Source organism: Sinocyclocheilus rhinocerous, unplaced genomic scaffold (genome assembly GCF_001515625.1).
Source record: "Sinocyclocheilus rhinocerous isolate Xijiao unplaced genomic scaffold, SAMN03320098_v1.1 scaffold2053, whole genome shotgun sequence".
In the NCBI taxonomy this organism is placed as follows: Eukaryota; Metazoa; Chordata; class Actinopteri; order Cypriniformes; family Cyprinidae; genus Sinocyclocheilus; species Sinocyclocheilus rhinocerous.
Genome location: NW_015666532.1, coordinates 281290 through 305592, shown reverse-complemented (window position 1 = coordinate 305592; position 24303 = coordinate 281290). Strand labels below are relative to the sequence as shown.

The following is a 24303-nucleotide window of genomic DNA, read 5'->3' as shown; positions in this document are numbered from 1 at the left end:
CTCCCTCCGCTTCCAGTACTTCTCACAGCAAGTCCTGGCGGACACCCAAATCCACTAAAATTTAAAAATAATACTGTTTTTGTGTCACTGAATGTAGTTTTAAGAGATTATTATATATAGCATATATATGATTGCCTACGGCCTCGTGTATATATATATATATATATATATATATATATATATATATAGTCAATAATTATTTTCATGTTATGGCTGTTAACCAATAAACGGCCAATAGTAAAATTATTAATTATTTATAACCCTACACGGGCTCCCTGTCAGTATAGGATTGATTTTAAAATCGTACTATTTGTCTATAAAGCCCTCAATAACCTGGCACATTAATACTTATACAACAGTTCGTTTTGGTTCTCAAATCTGATTGGTTGAGAACAGTGAGATATTGTACTGGTATCGCCACAGGAACGCCCTTTCACTGTTTGTATCACTCCGCTTCCAGTACTTCTCACAGCGAGTCCAAAGAAAAGAAAAGAATTGAAAAAAATAAAATATTAAAATAAAATAAAGCTTGCTAAAGATTAACAATGTCATTACATTTCTAGTGTTTTTAAGGATTAAAGCAAGTGTTAAATGACAGCAAAGTACATGTAAAAATTGTAGAAATGAGCAAGAACAATGAACTTTAACTGTTAATAATATTCAATATCAACATTATCAATTCATTCAGATAAACTATAAATAAATAAATATCCACCAATAACTGATATGGTGATACAAGACTGATATATTAATATCTGTTATATTTTAATATAACCAGAACTATCCGTTCTATAATTTCCTCTTCTACATTTAACAGCTTTAATGGCTTTACTGTCTTTCTATGGCATAGAGCAACATGGCAAACATGAAACACACACTACCATATTGTGGCTAGCTTCTATTTACAGCATAATTCAATCCTCTTTTCTGGTCAGAGGGCAGCATAGAGCCTAACTAATCCCGAAGAAACTCAAGGGCTGCTGGGAGCTGAACGCCTTCAGTACTCTATATCAGCAGGGTCAGTACCAGACATAATCTGCTGACTTTATACACATTCTCAGCACTGACATTTGAGAAAAATATGTTAAGTGGATGTAGATAATGAGTTAAATAAATGACAGATGAAATGAGCTTAATGACAGTATTTAATAGACAAGAAACTGAGCGGGTATTTCAATTCTGTGGAAATCAGGATGCAGATTCCATGCAGGTGTTCACGTCACTAACACAGGGACTGTTTTTTAAAAACACAGGGAGCGGGTGAATGGGAAATCCCTAAAGTGACAGATCTGACCTCATCATGGAATTCTCCATTATTCCCAACCTTACAGACACTAGACATGACCGCACTACCAAAAACGGCATGGCAGGGAGATCCTTTCTTGGCATGTAATGAATTCCGCTTACAGAGGGAAAGCTTTTGTTGTTTCTCTGCGTGACTGTTTAGTTATGCGCTCCTGTGTCTGGACCTCATGTCAGAAGCCTTTGAGGAAGACAGGCTGCAGCTGAGGTTCCTGTGCAATACCCTGCCAGGAGGCCTGTCAAACAACCAACATGATGTCTGTAGGTGAGAGGAGAGGGAGGTGGGGAGAGGTGGCCTGATCGGACAGATGAGGGAGAGAGCGAGAGGCAGGCTGAGAAAAGCAATGACATGCTCTGGCAGTCCTGGGAGGTCACCGGAATGATGGAACACATTTACATAGCCGAGACACTCTGCCCTAGGAAAGAGAGGACGACTGAAGGAGAAAGAAGAGGAGAGAAGGGATAGGAAGAAGAGAAGCAGTGTTTCCTCTCCCGCTACTGAAGAAATTCAATTTGTGAGCTTCAAGTCTGAATTGAATGCGATGAGATAAAAAGACTGAATACCGTGAAAGAATAAGAAAACAATAAACAGAGAACACATCTTTCTATTGTGCCATGTTTGCTAGTTGCACGCAAAGATGAACACACGGCGACGCTGTAGTCCGATTCACAAAAAAAGGCTCCGAGCTAATTCATTTACAGTAATAGTTGAGTTTATTATTGACTCACCCTCATCTTTTTCCAAATTCTTCACACAGAACACATTTATTCATTCCGCTGTTATTTTCCATTGTTTTTCCATGTAAACATGCACTAAACAGATGTGTTTGGCTGTTGTGCTTGCATCTCTTGAAGCGTCTTGCACGATACAGCATTCTAAAAAAAAATTTAACTAAAAAAAAAATTAAAAAAAACACTGAGGCCTTGGATGTTTTCATGACTTACAGTCGCCAGCCTGACCCGACCTTGGCCAGAAAAGAAGCGCCTAGTGTCTTTCACACAGAACCGGGATCATATTTGTGGTTATTATGGTTAAGTGTAGAATCTAGAGAGAAAAATCTAATCTAATCAAGGTCAGTACAAAACAACCTTTTATACTCTGGCTGAAGGCCTAACATTCACAACAGCATTCTGGTTGTTCGACCTACAAGGACGAAGTGCTGATAAGTTATGATCTTAATGAGTGTAACGAAGGCGAGAGTCAGTCCTGATGCATTTTTAATGTAAATCCATTTGACCTGGATTAGCGTTATGATGAAGAGCGCATGGTCTGATGCTTAAAATGGCAATTTATTAAAGTCACCATAGTGTCTGTGAAAGACAGTGATGCCAGGAAGTCAGAGAGAAGGATGTTACTCTGATTTGCCATGTGAGAAAGCAGCGTGAGGTTTCCTGCGATCCAGTATTGCACACCTCCCATCTGGCCTCGAGGGAAAAAAAGAGAAGGAAACTTCACTTTGAAGTCTTGAACCCTTCTACGCAGAACGAATACAGAAGCTCTGATGGCCAATAACGTTCAGTGTTCTTCCCTGGTCACAACACGCCTCACGCCATTATGCTTAGCTTGTTTTCAACGGAACGGTACACGCAAACACATGCACTCAAACAAACGCACTAATGCGTAATGAGATTACGCCGGGAAAGCATATCGATTGCTACGAAGTCTGTGTTTCCGTTACATATTTTTTTCTCAGGATTGTTCTTACAATCTTAATAGAAACATCAAGTCCAGCCACAGAAACTACATCCGAGAATAGTTAGGGTTATTTATTTTTTTTACTTCATAACTGGCTGAGTATGTTCAGAATTACATACTATAACCATAATATTGTTATATCTAATGGCGTTTTGAGCACTTCTGTAATGAGGGAAAACGGTATTGACGTGGGTGACTTTTCCGCTGACATGCAAATTTGGTGGGTTTTCTGTTTAATGATCAGTCAGCAGCATATGATTTGCAGTTCCTGCAAATGAGAGCCTGAGCATCTGGTTCATGAGAATTTGACAATAATGAAATCATCACTACTGGAAAAACCAAGTCTCACAGACACGTCTGTGTCTTTCAAGTTGAAAGACTGCGGCTTGGAGAATAACAGTCCAGACGCCTGTCTTCACTCTTCACCGAAGCGCAGACTCCAGTCACAATCCAGCAACTCTTAATAAGAGCACAGATCTCCAGTTCAGATCCAGCACTGCACTGAAGAGACAGGAAGTCCCCATGTCTTTGTGATGCATACAGGGCTTTTAAGTGCACAGTCATGGGTGCAAAGCATAGTTTAGTAAATCACATGAAGTATCAAGGTTCTGCCTTTGAGCTGCAAAAGCAAAAATCAAAGTCAGCAAACGGCCTTCTGCCATATTTTATGAGTAATTTTGAAATCTTTAAAAGGAAATAGCAAAGTCAGCATATAAAGTGATCCACTGCATCCATAAAGACAAAACAGAGCTGAGACACTCATTGAGAATCTCAGACTTTCACCAGACTGTTCCTCAAGGTGGAAGTGGTAACAGTCAGCTGCTTCTGGTCTGGCCTGTGGCTTTGCTTTGTAAATTAACTATTACACTGCATGAGATTAAGAGAACTGGAGAATGTGTAAAATGTATGGACAGGAATGAGAAAGAAAAGACGAAACAAAGCAAAACAATACAAAACAAACCAAAAATCTAACCTTTTTACTTAAATAAACCGTAACAGTCAGCTGCTTCTGGTCTGGCCTGTGGCTTTGCTTTGTAAATTAACTATTACACTGCATGAGATTAAGAGAACTGGAGAATGTGTAAAATGTATAGACAGGAATGAGAAAGAAAAGACGAAACAAAGCAAAAATCTAACCTTTTTACTTAAATAAACCATTTAAAGCTTTCCTTCAAAACAAGTTAGCAAAGCATGTTTCTCTGTCTTCTGGAAAGGCTGAGACAAACAACATGAAGAATCACTGGCAGACACATCTCTTCATAAACTGCTCTTAACATGGTGTACGCAGGGGAAGCACTGTGCTGGACTGGTGCCATACCAACTACCTGAGCAACTACAAACTTCATGTGACATTTTAAAACACAACAAACCCACGTGATGCACGCTCATTGCAGTCACCAAGAAGGGAAATGCTTCGCCTCCTCTGACTGGGAAAGTCTGGCCTTGTCCTTATCCGTTCTCTAGCTTTTCACACACACCACCAAACAATCTCCTAAATATTTGATTAGCCTCCTCGGCTTTGGTTTGAAAAGTAAAAGGGTCATGTCATGAAGAGCAGGAATTCTGTCACACTGGAGTAACCAAAAAAAACTAACATTCTCAAAATTCTAACTGTACTTTTTCTAGTAAAAGGCTTCTTTTCCCAACCAGTAGCAATGTTACACATTAAAAAGTATTGTTACTGTTAACTAAAACTATGAAAAAAATGTTTTGCTATTCGAAATTAAGCTGGACTAAAACGAAATATAAATTTTACATGAAAAAAAAAAATGAAATGTTGCTTTGGCAGTTAACTGAAATAAGTAAGTAAATTACTAAATCTGAAATAAAAAGCTAAATAGAAATAAAAAACAAATTAAAATGAAAACTGATATAGGGGGGAAAAGCCAATTCTAAATAATAATAAATACTATAATAGCATATAAATGATACTAAAATAACAACATGCCAAAGTTTTGTGTCACACTGTTGAAGTTTTAGGATTCAGCTCATTCTAGTGAATCATTTGAATGATTCATGTAAACAAATCGATTTTAAAAACTGATTCACAATGAGTACCTGCAAGATCTTTTATTGAAAATATTTAGTTAATTGAGGCTGTTGTGACAATAGTATATTTTTACTCTATTATATAAATGGTACATAACAGCTTAACAAATTAGAATATACAGTATATTTAGCCTTTGGGTCACATTTAGTGTCAATATACATATTGGTTCAAGTTTAACATTTATTGAAATTCATTGTTCCTTCAATAATTGAAAATTGTTTTATGCAAAAAAAAAAGGCTCTAATTAAATAAAAATATATAAAACTTGCAAATGTTCTAACATTTATAAAGATAAATATTATCTTTTCGTTTTCTCCTCAATCCACTCTTCCAAATCAGCAGCTGAAGATATGGATAAAATGATTACATATTCATTTTTAATCTGCCCCTAATCTTCAGGGTGATATGCGATCTTGCTTTTTAAATGATAATAAAGCATGCTGAGGGAGCAGGTGGTACATACTGCCATAAGGAAGATGAATACATGCATTCTTTATTCCATAAGGCCGCGGTCTAATTCCTGGACAACAATACATTAGTTCACCATTACTGTCAATTAAAATACCACTCATGACTTATAGGCACCAATAAGGAAATACAAGCTATTTTCATCTTAATAGGAAATGTTTTTCCATAATAGTCAGAGAAGGGAATTCACAAGCCAACAAGAAGCACTGCCTCATGCCCGAGCGCTTGGAGCATTGCGGACAAATGCCAGGATGCACGCCATCTGTCATTTATGGACCTGTTGGTGAGGGGTAGAGGAGTTCAGGCTGTTTAAAACTACTTCTTCCGCTTCTAGTCATGCATTTCCATGAATGGGCAAATAGCAGAGCACAACAGAGATAGCGAACTGCTTTAATTACTGTAGCAGTGGGGCAACAGCTTAATCACCCCTCATCACAGGCCTGCCTCGAACACCACGGATGCCTCATTTGCCTTGGGCCCCCCAGAGAGCTGCCTCCAACAAACTCTGGTTAGACACAAGCAAACACAAGCAGCAACATTCTTCCTCCACCTCCCCTTTGGTTCCTCCATGTCTTCGACGTTCGCCACCGCCTCTCCATGTTATCGTGGCATGAATTATGTAAAGAGTAAGAATTGTAATTAACAAGGCATCTCCGCATGAGCTCATCATTCCCACTAGCTGAATTTCAGCAACAGGCAACATACACAAGCAAATATGTGTGTTAGAGCAGAACCTCAGCACTGAAAAGCCCCATGAAATATTCAACAGGCTCTGAGGAAGAGCTTTAAATTATTCAGATTTAACAATCTTTTCTATCTTTGGAACTTTTAGCGATTCTACATCGCTATATATAAAAGTAGTAGAACGAAGTCAGAGAAAGAAAAAGAGGAATATGTATTACAATGACAGATGCTCTGCTTCTGAGAGTTGTGGAATAAAGGGAATTAACTTACAGAGAGGAGGACAGAATGAGAACGAGATTAAATGCGTTTTTTTTTTTTTTTTGTAGTGTAAGATTGATGGTTGTAGGCCGGAGCTAATAAGTCTAACTGCAAATTGTATCCCCCATGATGATATAAATACAATGAGCCTGTGTGGTCTAATGGTGAAACATCTTTCTAGACAAAGTGAAAGAGAGGAAAAAATAAACAACTAGAAGTGCTTTCAGACAAATTTTAGAAAAATCAAAAGGTCAGGCCTTTTAAATGTTAGTCTTTCAAATCTTTTACATACACCACCAGTCAAAAGCTCATATCTATTCATACTTTATTATATAATAATTTCCACTTTTTACAAAAACTATTAAATAAGTTATTTTAAATGCATATAAACAACAAATTTCTTTTCAAAACAATCATATTTATCCACTAAATTAATAAGCATTTAAGCACAATCCTTCAGATCAAAATCATCATGAGAAACGTAGGCTAATTGGGTTTTGATGCATAATGTTGTTTTAAACATTTTTTTTCAACATAAACAATTGATATGGACTCATAAAAGCTGCATACCTTTCAATTACAAAACAATTAACAAAGTGTTGTTTAAATAGCTTTAGACTGAATATAGCAAGTACACACCACAGGACATGTGAACCTCACTAAAGTGTTTAAAGTCAACTACTCAGTCAAATGTTTTCAAACTTTTGATCGGTCGTGTACAAGGAAATCAAATGATGGAAGGGGAGTTGGTGGCATTTCCCGTACCTGTGCTCCATGCTTAATCATACAAGTATGTGCAACCATTATTATGGCACTGCAGAACACATTTTCCTTCATGGGCACGGTCCTGGTCAAAAACGTGACGGGAAAAACACCTACTTGCTTTTCCTTAATACACCTCTTAGCACAAATGCCATTCTTTGGGTGACTGAAAAGTCTCCAGTGGACCATCTGGTTGGTGGTTTGGCAAGGAGACTTGTTTTGTTTCAAGAGTTGGTTTCTGCCAGGGACAAGTAAAGGCATGACAAACCACACCCCACCATTTGATGCATGTTAAACTTTTAAAATATGATGAAGAAAAGGAAGCAAATGACCGGATATTTAATCTTGTCATGATTGATTTATGAAGATTAATGAACATGGCATGAATCTCTCATATGGCAATCAAAATGAGAAGGCAACCTAGGGCATTATGACTAGAAACTGATGTAGTGGAGCATCATTATAAAGTTTGGAAAGTTTAAAAACATGCAAAAACAAACAGACACACTTGGAGATAACTTATTTCGAAATGCACCATGTGAATGTTTGCTTCATCAACAAAAGCAGTGCTGGTTTTAGATAAATTAACAGTGTCTAGTCAAAATATCACTTCTAGTCTTACAAAATCATATGACTGCTTGTGCAATATGAGGGTGAGTGTAAGATGAGACCATGCTGATCTGATTGAAACCTGTACCATAGTGAAAACAAGCTTTGGCAGACACCTATTCATTGGCTGACAAACTGTACACAGATGTTAATAGAGCATGGCGAGATCAAGTGACCTGTGGGCGACTTCCAAGGGTACACCTGTCAACAGATTTTTAATTCCTTTTAACTAGGCTGCTGAACGCAAAGTAGCCTATACTAGGAGAAAAAAACAAAAACTGTTGAGTTAACTGCCAATTACAAGCCTGATTCACAGTCAAACTCTGAAAGCATTCAATTAGTATTGCTTAAGATTACGGTCATGAAATTGTCAAACAAATAATTGTAAAAAAATGATTTAATTTTCACAATCAGTGTAAGCCTACAACAAAACACCTTAAGAAGTAATTTAATCATGTTGAAATTGGATTCACACAATAAATTATAGGAGGAAGACTTGTAAGGAAACAAATGTTACAGGGGGTTGACTGAATAATACAATTTTAAATAGTAAAATATTTACAAAGACATGCAAAAATGCTAGTTTTATTCCATTTGTATATTTGCTGAATTTCCTTGTTAAACACATATCATAATCTTGGTACTCCTGGTACTATAATCATGATTATATTAAACAATTGCAACAGCCCTAGTAGTAATGTATCAAATCTAACACTCATCAATAAAAACTAGATCTATAATCTAAATAGTTTTATACTATGTCTGATTATGTTTGTATTTTTTCAAGTTCTGAATGTCCACTTGAATACTTGATACTGCTGTTAGATATATTAACAACAATTTTTTTTGAACTTACTGTATTTTTCCTCTATTGCTGACTATTACCTGTTATGAATAATTTCAATGAATTTTTAAAAGCACTGATTACTTAGGAAATATAATTTTACTCGTTACATATCTTTAACATATTAATGCTAATATTTAACTTTTTAAATAAATATTGTTTTAGTATGCAAATAGCTATTGAAAACTGTGAAATCTCTCTAGCTGAAACCGACTGTACAAAGAGAATACGTTGGTTTCTGTGTTTGGATAAACAGATCCAATTATTCAACAAAGGGTACAACATAATTTAGCATGCAGTCAGCAGTGTGGAATCAGGACCAGTGTCTCCCAGTCACATTTACAGCAGGAGTCACCCTACAGACCCGAAACCAACCGAGGCATACAAGCTCAGTAAGAATCTGAGCTGAGTCACCATTAGTAACAACAACACAGTTCAACTGCTCTCTCAACTTTAAATCAGCCATAACAGCGCATAACACACCAACAGAGCAAAAGTGTTCAGTCCTGGTAATGTCGCTCCACCCACGCCTGCATGAGCGGTGCCATTGAGCTCTGAAATGATTTCATCCTATGAGTCAATGTGACGTGACGTGGCTTATTTAAACCTATTACAACTTCAACAGGCATTATTCTGACCTGTTTCTAAGGCTCTTACTGTATATGTATGGGCTAAGGGGCATTTTAAAACTGCATAATGGCCCAATAAAAAAAATATAAAAAAAATAATGCTGGAATTTTATCTAGACTGCTCACAAACATGATATGAGAAAATGACATGAGACGGTCAACAAGATCCAAATCATACTGGAAGCTCATCAAATTAATCGCTGGAACAGTACGGGTTGGAATTCATAGGCTGCACTATCTTGAAGTTCCTCTGCATAAGATTTACAGATATCAGACAAAAACAACAAACACATTTAACACAAGCGTTAACCTGACTTTCGCATATTGCAACATAAAAAGACAGAAATAAAGAAAAGAAACAAAAAGAGTCTGGGAGGGATGAGTTGAGAGCTTTTCCACACAGGTCTTTAGAGCAGGTGTCTCTGCTCAGACAAGGTGTCTCTAATGTACAAGGAGACATTTAGACAGAGATATTTTTATACAGAAGCAGAGCCAAAAATAGGTCAATGTCATCCAAAATAACCTGAGAGCACCAGGACTCTGCTCTCAGATGAGCCCCTGCAGTTACTGATGTACTTTCAGGAGTGCCCACATCCTGCCTCTTTTTATTCAATAGGGCTGAATGAAGAAAACGTGCTACTACTCCTGCAACAAAAGAAGTGCTGTCATAAGCAGAGCTGAAAATATTCTTGATGGAAAAAAAACACCACAAGAACAACTAAACCTTCTCAAATTCTCCTTCAAGGGTCCTGTGGCAAATGGAGGCATAACATTAGCTACGAACAGAAGGGTCTGGAAGATGTAAAAAATCTAAAAATTAAAAATACAGTAACTAGTAAACCTATCCCACTCTAAGCAGCATGCAGTTCAGCCATATCAGTTCCTGTGTGACTAAACACATGAGCAACCATCATATTTGCTAGTCTCAGATAAAGAACTGACAGATATCGAAAGGGAAAAGAGAAATGGTTTCATTATGTACTGAATATGACAGAATGGAATTAGTGACCCACACCCAAGGCCCAGCTTCAGTGTAGGAAATGCAAAAGACCTGTCTTTCCAGGAACTGGAGGGGCTACTGCTACATTATGAATGGGATGAGGAAAGGTGCTCACTGGTGGTTTGAAATGTCTCACCAGGCAGATCTAACATCGACTGGCTGCCAGGACAGCTGAAACGACCATCCTTCACTATCTTACAAAGCACACAATCTCAAAACAACGGGACGACACAAGCTAAAAACTAGTTTTTGGAGCCCACAGACAATTTCAATGGCCATGAGGCTAAAATGAAGAAATCTGATAGTTTTTAGCCACTAAAATTAAGTTTCAGAACTAGGGGTATCCAACTCTGCTCCTTCTCCTTCAGTTCCAACACGCCTATCTGTGATTCAAGTAATCTTGAACACCTTGATTAACAGGTTCAGGTGTGTTTGCTTAGAGCTGGAGCTAAATTCTCCAGGATGTTTGCCCACCAGGAACAGGGTTGGCTATACCCCTGATCTCAACATACATTAAACTTTAAGATTTCTTTGGGGCAGGGTTAGCCAACCCAGGTCTTGATGGACTACCCTCCTGCAGACATCAGTTCCAACCCTGCTCAAACACACCTGGTTCAGTTGAGTTTGATTAAACTCTACAGGATAGTAGCACTCTAGGAGCTGGGTTGGCTATCCCTGCTTTACAAAGTCACACTTCCAACAAATAACTTGGTGCTCAAAATGAAATAAAATTGAACACATGCTTTTAAACAGACTTTGCTTGACCCCCTGTTTGTTTGTTTACTCACTTAGTTCTTTTGTTCGCTCAGGGGTGTCCGATTCTGCTCTTGGAGGGCCACCATCTTTTACAGAGTATAGCTCTAGCTGTAATGAAACTCATATGAACATGCTAATGAAAGTTTTTAGAATTATTACGGGCAGGTGTGCTGGAGCTAAACTCTGCAGGATGTTGGCCATCCAGAAGCAGAATTGGACACCCCTGCTCAAGAGCAACTCTGCGCTAATGCAAGCTGAATCAACAGCATAAATGCTGCACCGGCCTAATTGGGTAAGTGATGGTTTCATAAACAGGCCAGAATCCCTCTCATACTTGCCCCGAACCATCATGCCATTCTTACTTCCAAACCCTGACTACATGGCCTGATGACATTTTGCAGTTACTTCCACAAACATAACTGAATGACCTTCACTTCCGCTAGGCCTCGTCTGTCACGTTTTAACAGCCGGGGTGAAATAATCCCCCATGCCATACCGATCCAAAGTAAAGGATATTAATGTCGTCAAGCACAGCGTTTGATTCCTTCTCATCTGCAAGAAACGTAACTTCGTGTAAATAATACAGGGATTGTAACCATACGGAATGATGGGGCAGTCAGGTGCAGCTGAAGTGGATGAGCTGTGCTTAAGGTACACCAACCCGAGTTCCTCCATATACACCTGTGCACTCAGACCTGCTCTGTATGTCTGAGACGTGAAGGGCAAACTGGAATGACAGAGCAGAACCCCACTAAGAGAACAGAAAGAAGCCAAGCGGAAGAGATTCACCTCTCTGTCTGAGCACAGATCGTCTCGCACCACAAATCTGAAACGTGTGTGTCTCTGTCTACAGCTTCAAGGCAAAGAGAGACGCATGTACATCAGACACTCTCTTATCACATTCCACCCACTAAAGAACTTTTTTTAGGCTCTATTTGCTAACTCCGGCACAGAGCCAGCTCTCATATCTCTCCCTCCACTGCTTCCCTCTCTATCTCATGGCCACCTCTCTCATCGTTCTCATCTACTCCTCCCAAGCATATGTCCTGGTTCCACAGCAGGGTGCAGCTTTGTGGCCGCATGCTGTTCTGGTGGGCTGTGCAAGGACCTTATCTGACTGAACAGTTTAATACTCTAATCAGAAGATGCCCGGCTCAGTTCAGGTATACAGGGAGAGTTCACCCAAAAATCAACCTCACCATGTAGAACTGACTTTCCCTCATAGAACAAAAAAGGAGATGTTAAGAAGAATGTTGATGCTGCTCTCTTCCATTTAATGAAAGTCAATGGTGGCCATGTCTGTCAAGCAAGGCCGCCCATGGGGGCTGATTTGGGGACCAGTTGGGGATCTGTATTCTAGACCCATCTCAATGCTTGGGACGGCCCTGCTGTCAAGCTCCACAGTATTAAAAAAAAAAAGCACAATACAAGTATCATAACAGTAGTCCATATGACTTGCGCACTATATTCTTAGTCTTCCTAAATGTCATTGTTGCGTCCGGCAGCCAGTCACACTGCTTTGGAAATAAATGTAGATTATTAGATGGAAAAAAAAATGTTTTGGTTGAACCCCGGACAGACATTCAGACAAGCATCACATCCCAACAAGTCCTTTTGCTTTTGGTTTTCATGGCTCAAAAAGTAGCTGTGGAGAAAAATGTCATGGAAAAGCAATCATTTCAAAAAGAATACAATGAAAGTTTCTTACCTTGTACACCTGACCATACGTGCCATTGCCCACCAGCTCCACCAGCTCAAATATTCCTGCAGGGTCCTAAAGAGAGCAAAGTTTATGGTCAGCAAAAGTACCAACATACAGAGAAAAACCATAACACTCCGGTAGCATAATTTAAGTATTTGTGATGTTTCTGATGTTTTCAGACTCTCCAATTTTCTTAAACTCATTTTACTTGCATATTGTGGTGTATCATTCTACACTGAAAAAGAGGGAGGCACTTGATTTTATCCATCGGGAATTAATTGCAGATAGGGGGCCATGGGCTTCATATAAAAAGTGGTTGTAGAGGAGGAGTTAAAAATGAGGGCTGGATGACATCAGCCAGAAAGGAGAGTTGTTGATGTCCTTTTTTGTTTGTTTGTTTGAATAATGTGCACCAACAAATCATTCACAAAAACAACAGGCACATGTATAGAGGAAAGAAACCGTGATTCCATGTTGGCTTTAATAAACAGCACAGTGTTTCCAGCAGCAAGCTAATTGCTTCTCAGCTCACACAAACAAAAAAAACCCTGGTGTCCTCCTTCACACAACTGTTGCTGTGTACAATCTCTCATGGCCAGCACCCAACCAAGTGTGAGATTTAAATCCAACACTCCATCTAACACCTAAACAAAGAAACTCTAAATAAAAGAGTCGAGGCAGGGAGAAAGGACAGGCCATTTCATGTGCCATTTAATCTGGCTTCACCCAAACACCAACTGGTTGAGTTTGTGACCTTAAACATCAAAATCCTGCTCACAATCCCCACTCTCTGTCCAACAGGAAGCTGTTGCGATAAAATGGCGATAAGGGAGTGATATCTTTGAAAGATCAGTGAAAGATGACATTGCTCAAAGGACAAAACCAGCATTGTGCGTATGTGTATGGCTGTTTTCTGTTGTTTGCACTCCACTGAGAACCTGACAGACAGTGAGATTCCAAACTCAGACAAGAATCAACCATTACATTGAGTGGAGATCCACACAAATGTGACTCATTTCCATGATTGCACATGCACTGCTCTTAATAGTTAGGCTGCAAAGGGTAAATCCAACACTCACAGTTATAGCTAATCCTAAATTATAGGTATTTTCCAATTGCCCAATAGTGTGCCGCTAAATTGACTACACAGGATATTATTCAGCCATCATATTTTCAGAATAAACATCAAAAAAGTACTATACCAAGTTACGTCATACTAAACTGTTTTTGGTTACATAACAGCTCAGAAGACAAATAAATGGGGGGAAAGTTATTTGCTAAATTTATAATCTTAAATATTGCAACAATTTGGGAATTCAAGTATGATGGTCTATAATAATGAAAAAATATAATATATTATATACTTGCAAGGCTCTCCAAATGAACACATTTTGTCATTTTGTTAAGTGACTTTCTACAGATATCCCCTGGAAGCACTGCACAATGCATAGAAACCTTGTGAATTGTAATGTAGCTTATATTTTACACAATGTATCACCTAAAGAGCCAAGGACAAATACATGGTTTGGCTCTCTAGGGATGAGTAATATCTTGTCCTTATGCTGACTGGCAAAAAACAAAAATGCAAGCTGCAGTGTTGTTCACACAAGCTGCCAACCGTAGACAGTCCACACAACACTACTTGTGAAACTAAATGTTGAATTGATTGGAAATGTGGCTTGTCTGTTAGCCAAAGCTGTAAGGCTGCTGGGAAACCAGTGTCATGACACATCAGTACGAGATGTGAGAAAAATAGGGCTCAGATATTACACAATGCACAGAGAACTCAAATCTCCAACAATCAGCAGGTTACTAGTCTGCATTTTCTGTTTTGGCAACACCTAAAGCCACATCAATAGACATGTACCTTCTAATTATTAGGAATGCTATAAAGAAAGCAATTCTACAGAACCACTAGTGTTGTCAAAAGTACCGATGTCGGTACTAGTCGGTACTGAAATTTTAAAAATGTGACGATGCCAGCATTTCCCGCTAGCATTTTGAGCGCTGTTGTGTGGATTCTCAAACACCTGTTGAAGAGCTGTTTAAGAATCCGCTCAACAGTGCTCAAAATGCTAACAGGAAATGCTGACATCACATTTTTAACATTTCAGTGTCTATAAAGAATATTAGCTGTTCAAGCTTTTACTCTTGATTCTCTGAGTGGCTGCTGATTGTTCCAATAACATGAGAGGAAAACAATCGGGTTTATGGTCGTTCCCAAACTCAAGGTGAGAGCTTAGTTGAAATCGCTTCAACAACCGTCATTGTCGATGCTGAAAGATGTCTGTCTGTCCAATGGGTTCATAGGGCCATTTGTAGCAGAAGCTTTAAAGCAAATCTTAATCCTAAATCGAACCTCATCAAAGGTGTGGGGGAAGTCAGCTGTGATCACATGACACTGACCGCTGAGGATGAGTAGAACCAAGCAGGGGTGAGCGCTAACCCGCTTCAAGCTCTCAAACCCCCACATGACTTTTTTTTTTTAATCTAGATGACAAATCGCCATGACCGACGAGATTTAACCTTTAAAGTCGAAACTCAGCAATCCACTGTACACTAAATTCAAACGTTTTAAATGATCATGAATCTTTTTAAATGTTTAAAAAGGTTACATTTTGGGCATTTTAATGTACAGCATAAAAATGAATATTAATTTTGAGATTTGCTAAAGATTACATTTACAGTGTTATTTAAAAATTAAGTGAGCAAAGATAATCTAAATGTAAAAATGGACTTATGAACATGTACAATGTGCATTTATCGCAATCCTATTCTTTAGCACTGTCTATTTAAATAAAAATGCTGTTATTTTGAACTTTCTAATCAAAGAATCCTGAAAAAATTATCACCGTTTCCACAAAAATATTTGTTTTCGAAATGGATAATTATCAGAAATGTTTCTGGAGGATCAAATCAGCATATCAAAATGATTTCTGAAGGACCATGTGACACTGAATACTAGAATAATGGACGCTGAATTCAGTTTTTTCCATCACAAAAATAAATAGCATTTTAAAACAATTTAAAAAAAAACTTGTAATATTTCACAATAATACTGGATTTAATATATATTTGATCAAATAAAGGCAGCCTTGTTTAGCATGAGTCTTCTTTCAAAAAATATATAAAAAAATCTTACTACTTTTGAATGGGGTATATTTTGTATACAAAAATTGATCCAGGCGATTGCTAAACACATTTCATGAATCTATTGTATTTTATCGTTTCATTCCACATCTGGTGTCTTGACTGTTTCCCTTATTCAGCCCTTCTTCTCTTCACAGAGGTCTCATGGCTGTTTTCCCCCTCTCCTTCACCCCAGTCATCTCATGCTGGGTCTGTGCTTTGTCTGACAAGACTGGCAGGACGGCCCTTTTCTCCGGCTGCATCAGCAGACATGTCAGTCACTGTGTCTATGGAAATGTGTTTCACACTTTATTTCTCCTTCTCGCTTCTCAGAGAGGAAGGATGCACATTCTCTCTGCATAACTTCCTGTCTTGGTTCATCTGAAAATGAGGGTCAGCGTGCAAACTGTCAGTGAGAGCATGATGGGCAGAGAGGAGTTAACAACCTTGCACATCACTCAGGTTTCTGTTGTTCAAGCAAACATGAGTAGATTACCGTGTTATGGTTCCCACTCTCAGGCTGTCCTGCCTGACAGAAAACTATCATGGCAGCACTAGGCTGAGTGGAAGGGAAAGACAGCCTGAGAGGTGTTTATTTATAGAGGCAGAGGCACAACAGAAGCTAACATACACAGTTGATGCAACTCAAGGAAAACCAGTAGCAACTGCTACAGTTAAATATTAGCCTAAGCAAATTTATACTTTTCCCCCTTCATAACTGCCGCTTCTGCAACTTTTAAAAGGTGAACAGCTGCCACAACATTATTAAAGGGATAGTTGCCTCAAAATTAAAGCAGTCATCGTTTGCTCACTCCCATGTTGTTCCAAACCCTGTTAATAATTAAAAATCTATCCTAGTTCTTATAAGCAAATAGTGATGATCAAATCAATTAATCATTCTTTGTAATTCATAGTTGGACAGTTTTAAAGAATAACTCAGTTCACAAAATTCTGAGTGAATTGTATGAATCAAACTAATTCAGTTCCTGAGTTGACTCACTGATTCAATGATTTGTTCACAGGTTTTCAATTAATAATTAAATTCTGCTTCTAAGACAAATCTATGGACCCTTTACACATTTCCGGGGTTTTCAAAAATGAAAGTCGTCACAGTTGGGTAAACTTTTTTTTTCTTTATTGCATTCCCATTTGCTCCAATAGCAAAAGAAAAAAAAATCCACAATAGCGTTTATGTGAATTTCTAAAAGAAGAAAAAAAAATATAGAGAGAAATTGATTATGGTGGTCAGAAAAGAGAAAAATATCAAATCTGCTGTCACTGTATTAAAAACACTCACATAGCAGCATTAAATTGTTTTATATTACCTTTGCATTAAATTAAAAAAAAATAGTTACAAATGTACATTATTTAAAAAAACACTGCTAGATTTATGATGTTAATAACTGTGGAAACGCTTCACAGTCTAAGAAAATGGTCCATTGTATCGCTTCTTAAGATTTGGAATATAGCGTTTTTTTGGTGGACATTTTTTCCAGCTTGAAAGCACCAGTTCCCACTGCATGGAAAAGAGTGGCCAACACAGTCTTCTTCAGAATATCTAATTTTCCATTCCACAAATGTTTGGAACAACATGAGGGTGAGTAAATTATTCATTGTTGTGTGAACTATTACTTTGAACCATCATACATAAGTAGAGTTAGGTAGCTGATTTTAAACATTCAGAGCAGGTGTTTGGGGTGTCCATGGTCTCTCTCTTTCTCTCTTCATTTCCTGGATGATCAGTCTGCTTGACTCTGGCTCTGGATTACAATAGATGCTGTTTGCTCCAAACATTTCATAATGCCTGACTTCCTCTGCCACACACACACAAATCTATCTGCATACATCCATATTTGATATGCCACAGGAAAAAGCTGAGGCTCAGGCACAATGTGATAACAACACACTTACATTCATGTGCTATATATAATGACACAGGATCAGGCTATATTGGTAGGTCACATTGGTTTTCTTCAATTCTGTTTTAGAATCAATATGAACACCCTTGGTTTCATAAAAATACATAAGAGTGCTCAAAAGACTCACAACATGACATTTCTGTCCATTTTCAAACCTACTTTTGACAAAACAGATACATCAGACCATATTCTTTCATTAATAATGATGTGGCAAAGGTGATAAAGGACTGTAATAATTATCATGTTATGGTATTGGATATATTTCCACGGCTATCAGTATGCGATATGCTATAATATAGAGCAGGATGTGCTCCAAACGAGTTAACACAAGTAAAAACTTGTACCTAACAAATGTACCCCAAAAAACAATTTTAATTTTACATTTTTAAACTTTTTAAATCAATAAGTTCATTTCATTTGACGATTTGAAATTTTATGGAGCAAAACGATTAAAGGGTTAGTCCACCCAAAATTCTGTCATCATTTCCTCAACCCATAAGACTTTCGTTCATCTTTCACTGCTAGAACTGTCCGGTCCTGCAGATTTGCTTTATTCAACATCAACAAGATCAGGCCCTTTCTTTCGGAACATGCTTCACAACTCCTTGTTCAAGCTCTTGTTCTGTCCAGGCTGGACTATTGCAATGCTCTCTTGGCAGGTCTTCCAGCCAGTTCTATCAAACCTTTACAATTAATCCAGAACGCGGCAGCAAGATTAATTTTTAATGAGCCAAAAAGAATGCACGTCACACCTCTGTTTATCAATTTGCACTGGCTACCAATAGCTGCTCGCATAAAATTCAAGGCATTGAATTTTGCACTAGCTTGCTCTATTCTTTTTCTATTCAGTCGGTTTTCTTTTTATTTATTATATTATTTTAAAAACCCTTGCTACGTGTACTGTGTTAAGCTAACTGAGACTTGTTATAGCACTTGTATATCATTGCTCTTTTGTTGATTTTGATTGCTTCCATTGTCCTTATTTGTAAGTCGTTTTGGATAAAAGTGTCTGCTAAATGACTAAATGTAAATGTCTAAATGTAAATCTTCAAAACTTTCTCAAAATTGAGAGATTTCTATCCCTGCAGAAAGTTGTTTATATGTGAATAAAAGGCTAAACTAAATCTGTTTGTCATATAAAGTGATTGTGTCTCTTCTAAAGACAAGGATTAAACCACTCAATTCATATGGATTCATTACTATTACAATGCATTTATGAACTTCTGAAGTGTCAAAGTTTTGGTGCAATGGCCTTTTAACGGAGGGACAGAAATCTAGGTTAAACGAAAAATAATAATATTTTCGGTTTCGAACTATTAACATTCATCAGTTTGAAACTATATGAGGGTGAGTAAATGACGACAATTTTCATTTTGGGTGAATTAACTCTTTAAAAACTTGCTATTACGCAAATGCTGTTGTATAACATTTTGGTCATACTTAATTACAGTGAACACTCAAAATATTTTCTCTTGCAGCTAGGTAATAAATCTCAAAACTGTCAACACAATTGTGATCCCAGAGAAAAATGCGAGTCATTTTTGAAAACAAGTGTGTTTGCATGCGAATATGCAAGTAATTAATGATTTCTGTATAGAGCACCTGATGAATGCATAACATGCCCTTAGGTCTCTCAACCCATTTTTGCTCCCAAACATCTGACGCACCATAAAACAATGTGTCTATGGAGGGGTAGGAGGTTCAAGCCATCTTTCAGTCATCTCACAAGCCAATGAGTCATGTAAAAGGCAAATGAAGAAGATGGTTCCGACATCAATACACGGCACCCAGATAGAGCAAAGTCCACTGAACCGCTGATCAATACCACAGCGATAACAAAAACCTTTGGCTCTGACATCCCATCTCAGCGGCCAAAACTTGTTTCCAATCAAGGGAGGCAGGCATCTATTTGTGCTAACATCCTATAATCCCAATGAACACAAGCAGAGGAAGTCTGGAGTGCTGCCTCAAGCCGACAGACTAGATCAACATTCTTACATTAGTGAATTAAGAGCACTGCTGAAGGATTTCTTTCTAATGCAACCAAGAACGAAATTATCAATGCAAAACACTTCACAAAAGTTTGCTAATTTGCTAATGACAGCACATTAAAGGACTCAAGAGACAGTCACACTCTCATTCAAAAGTGACTCATAAGAGGTTACGCTTCACAGTGACAGTCTCAGTTACTATTCACATAAAATCCATGTAAGATCACTTAACCAAGATCACAACTAGTGAAGTGTACTTAAACCTTAGTGGTATCTGCACACATTTACGCTTCATAATGTGATATATTAGTGAGTGAGGACAGCATATTCAGTGGGAAATAAGTATAGGGCAGGACCTATCTAACAGAAATTGATTGGATGGAAATATGTTAGGATAAAATATAACTGGATAATGTTATTTTTCCCACCTACATGGCCTTGCTAATCTTGTGCCCGTCGAGTGGAGTCAGAAATTGGAGTCATAATTAAAAGTTACAGAGCCAAGTTGTATTTATGAGTGGGAAACTCTGAATTCTGGATGATACATGGAGGTGTGATGTGTTCACTGATCTATAAAATAAACAGAGATCCATTTGGTAAATCTATTTGATTATTCTAGTATCTAATGTTATACTTATAATCTAAGATCAGTGAGTGGAAAGCATATAGTGAAAAATTAATGATTTTGAAAGTTATTTTATTTTTACATGCTGTATTTAAATCATTTTAAAGGTGTGTTGTACGGACCAGCTGATAAACAACTGATCAAGTTAATTATTCAACTTTCAATGTAACATTTCGTTTTGATACTGTGCATAACACAAATTTGCATCATTTTGAATTCAGATTTCTACAGACTTGTAGAAACTCATTAATAATCGGTGCATGTTACTAATCTACAAACATTTGCTAATTACAGGACAGTAATCCATTTACAAGACAGTCACACTCTTTCAAAATGGACTCATAAGAGTTTACTCTTTCCAATGACAGTCTCAGCTAGCATTTACTTAAAATATTAAACCATGTAAGGAAGCGTGTTATAAAAGATAAAGACCACTTAACAGTCAACTAGTGAAGTGTACTTCTTCAATATTTCTGATATCAACATGCAGTGTCACACAGATCACGTAAAGCATATCAAATTCAGTTAAAAGGAGCCGAAACGTTAAATTTGTGATAAAATTTGATATTTAAAAGTTTTAACAGAATGATGTAGAGAGAAACATAAGAATACAATCAGTCACAGGAGATGCGTTTGAGATGGAAACAAACAGTCTCTTGCGATCGGGTCACCTGAGATGGATCTTAATTCCAGGTGTAAACAAGCCATTTTAAACCGATGTGGCAGTTTATTAAACACATTTTTAAAAGGATATACATCTAGCTAAATGAAACTAAATGAAAGTCCACATTTGCGCTTCAGCATGCAGACAGGAAATGGGTCAGCGGACGTCTGCTGGAGGGCAGAGAGACGGAGAGATGTAGGATGGGAGGGGAGATTCAGGACAGCTAATGCTGCAGGGCACGGGCTAACTGCAAACACAAAAATCCACGAGCACTATCAACCACACCAGGACTAGCATCCCAGGCAAAGGGTTGAGAGATGGCTCTCTGCAGCCCTCAGTTTAAGTGTCTCAATGTGGCTTTGCTAGAACTGGCAGTTCAGCTCATAATCAGCAACTACGCATTTTCTTTTCTTGGTGCAGTGTGTATATGAAAAGTAAGGTTATACAAGACATCCTCGGGCAGAATGACATTGAATGGAATGCAGCTGGAGCTCCAGGGTGTGACAGCAAGTGACTAATAATATAATTCCCCCACAAAACAAGAGGCGCACAAAACAGCACACATGCACACCCAGGGTGGACACCAGACCCCACGCTGTCACCCGCAGAGTCTTGACACTGCTGCTCTTTGAGGAGTGCAGGCAAGATCTCATCATCTCTCCTACACTTTTGCACATGCAGAACAGAGCGTACGGAAGTCAGGTGAGAGGGAAGCAGACGGTGCACCACCTGGCCCTCACAGCGCCGGGCCCAGCACTATTCCTTTAACCCACCGAAATGCTGAATGAAAAGAAAGCACATAGAGACTCAAACTGAGAGGATGTGTGAATGAAAGCAGGATCTTAAGGCCTTAACTCCAAGCCATTAAAAAAAAATAAAAATAAAAAAAAAACTCAGCAAGCGTCGCAGCTCCATTCATGCAGTTTCATCATGAATGGGTCTGTGACATAAGAGTGTCCACAATATAAGGAAAAGGAAAACAATCTAGCTCAACACAGATGGCAAGTTTATAAAAAATGTATTTTATGTGTTATGTTGGTTTAATGGTTTTGAATTTCAATTTAATTACTTTTAAAATGTGTTGTGGTGTAATCAACTTTTTACTTTACCGCCCCAAAACCAAGCCATTGCATGTGCATTATGAATGGCATTATACATGTATTTTTGAATAAAATAATAAATTAACATCACATCATTGGCCCATATCCTGTATTAAATTAACTTAACCTTGAGTCGTGCTACACCTGACTGAACACTGAACAGGGTCCCTTTCTACAGCTAAACCGCATGCCTGTCAAAGCCACGAGTAAAATAAACCTCGTCTGCATCGAGAAAAACACTACCTCATTAATATGGGTGAACAAAGGTCATTCTGACGACCCACATCAAAACCAAGCCTAATAACACGGCCGCTGTGCGGTACATGACCCCTCGACAAACCAAGGTCCTCGCTACTTGTGTTTGGAGCTAAAAATGGCCAGGCAACAAACAGAAAGAGCATGGATCTCATTTCAAGGTTTGTGGTCAGAGCACAGAAGCTCATTTTCAGATGTCGTCCCTCAGGACTAGGTGAGGCTGACCAGGTGATGCCAAACATGGCTCCCATGCATGTGGGACACAGACCTCCGCTTCTGTGCCAGAGAGGGAGTTTATGAATGGCCCATCTGAGCAAGTGCTGCACTGAAATGTTTCCCCACTACTGCACATGTCAGCGCACTGCTTCTGGGTGACCTATTTCAGTTCTCGCTCAAACTCAACATGCGCGAGAAAGCACACTCAACACACTGCATTTAAATAAACGGTTAAATGCAGTGTAAGCAAAGATAAAAGCAAAGGATTTATTCCCAGGTGCACATATGACATTTTATAAAAAAACATTTAGTGAGGGTTTTGGACAGACAGCAAAAATAAGGTCATGTCAGCACCTAAATGTCTGTTTGTTTTGACTCAAGTACAAACCGATGCGCTTATTCAGACAAAGCATCAACTTTGTTTTTTTTAATACAATCTGCATTTTCCCAGCCGACTGAAATCAACAGTCAGAAAGTGACGTGAGCGGCCTTTAAAACTCACTTCTTCCAAAGGATGATGAGAACAGTCAGTAGCTACATGTCACCTTGCTTCAGTGAAGGGCAGAGAGCATGGCATGTATGAAAGAGATTAACACAACCAAATTCCATTCAAAATATGAGCGACATCTGGGGTGCCATGTGATCTGTAGTGTTGAAGCATGTATGTGCAAACAGATCCATGTGTGAGGAGGCAGGGAAGGTGAAGCTAATGCACCAGACACAATAGATGGCCAAATCAAAAGCACTCAAAGGGCTATCCGCAGTAATCTTTCCATCCCACGCGCTACTTAGCCTCACGAGCAGAGAAAGGAGAGCACTTCACGTGTATCCCTTTAGCCCATTAGATCCTACAGCACACAGGGTAATTGGTTTATGGCTGCTGTGAAACTGTGCCTCGCCATATGGGCATCCTTAAACTGCCCATCCAGTTATATTGTGTTTAATTCACTTATCACACACATTCGACACACGAAACGTATAGATATTTTCACACTTAAATGTATGCATTTAGCAGATGCATTTATCCAATTTATGTTCCCTGGGAACCAAACCCATAACCTAGGTCGTGTCAGCATCATGCGCTACCAGTTGAGCTGCAGGACAACGCACATATGCGCTCACACTAATTAGACAGACTGACACAGTTTTTATAATCCGAGGAGCGACGCATAAAAACGGAGCCTTGTTAGGAAGTAACCCAGTTTATCCTCTCAAAAGTCGCTGGAAAACATGCTATGAGTAATTTGGTGGCATTAGAAGGATTTGAGCATTTATCAAGCCATGCATATGGCACACTGTTTCCCAGTTGGACACGGATAGATCCAGCAGCAGCACACAGCAAGTTCAAATTTGTTTCTATTGAACGAACAGTGGAATAAAAGAACTGATGTGTGTCAATAGGGGTGTCAAATAGGGGTGAACAAACAAATTCCTGGAGGGCCGGAGCCTTGCAGAGTTTTGTTCCAACCCTGGTCCAACACACATACCATGTAGTTTTCAAATAAGCCTGAAGGACTTGATTAGTTGGATCAGGTTTTTTTTAATTAGGGTTGAATCTAAAGTCAGCAGGGCTTCAGCCCTCCAGGAATTGAGTTTGACACCCCTGTTCTAGATGGTGCAACTAAAATATTTATTAAGTATATA

General features: G+C 38.4%; 1 protein-coding gene across 1 annotated transcript in view; it reads right to left on the bottom strand.

The window, feature by feature from the left end:
* The window catches only part of LOC107732509 (TRAF2 and NCK-interacting protein kinase-like), an 89753-nt gene that overhangs the window by 64121 nt on the left and 1329 nt on the right, over positions 1-24303 (bottom strand). The window contains exon 2 of the mRNA XM_016543864.1: positions 12767-12832. Coding sequence (XP_016399350.1) covers positions 12767-12832 — 66 coding nt within the window. The remainder of the gene's footprint in view (positions 1-12766; positions 12833-24303) is intronic.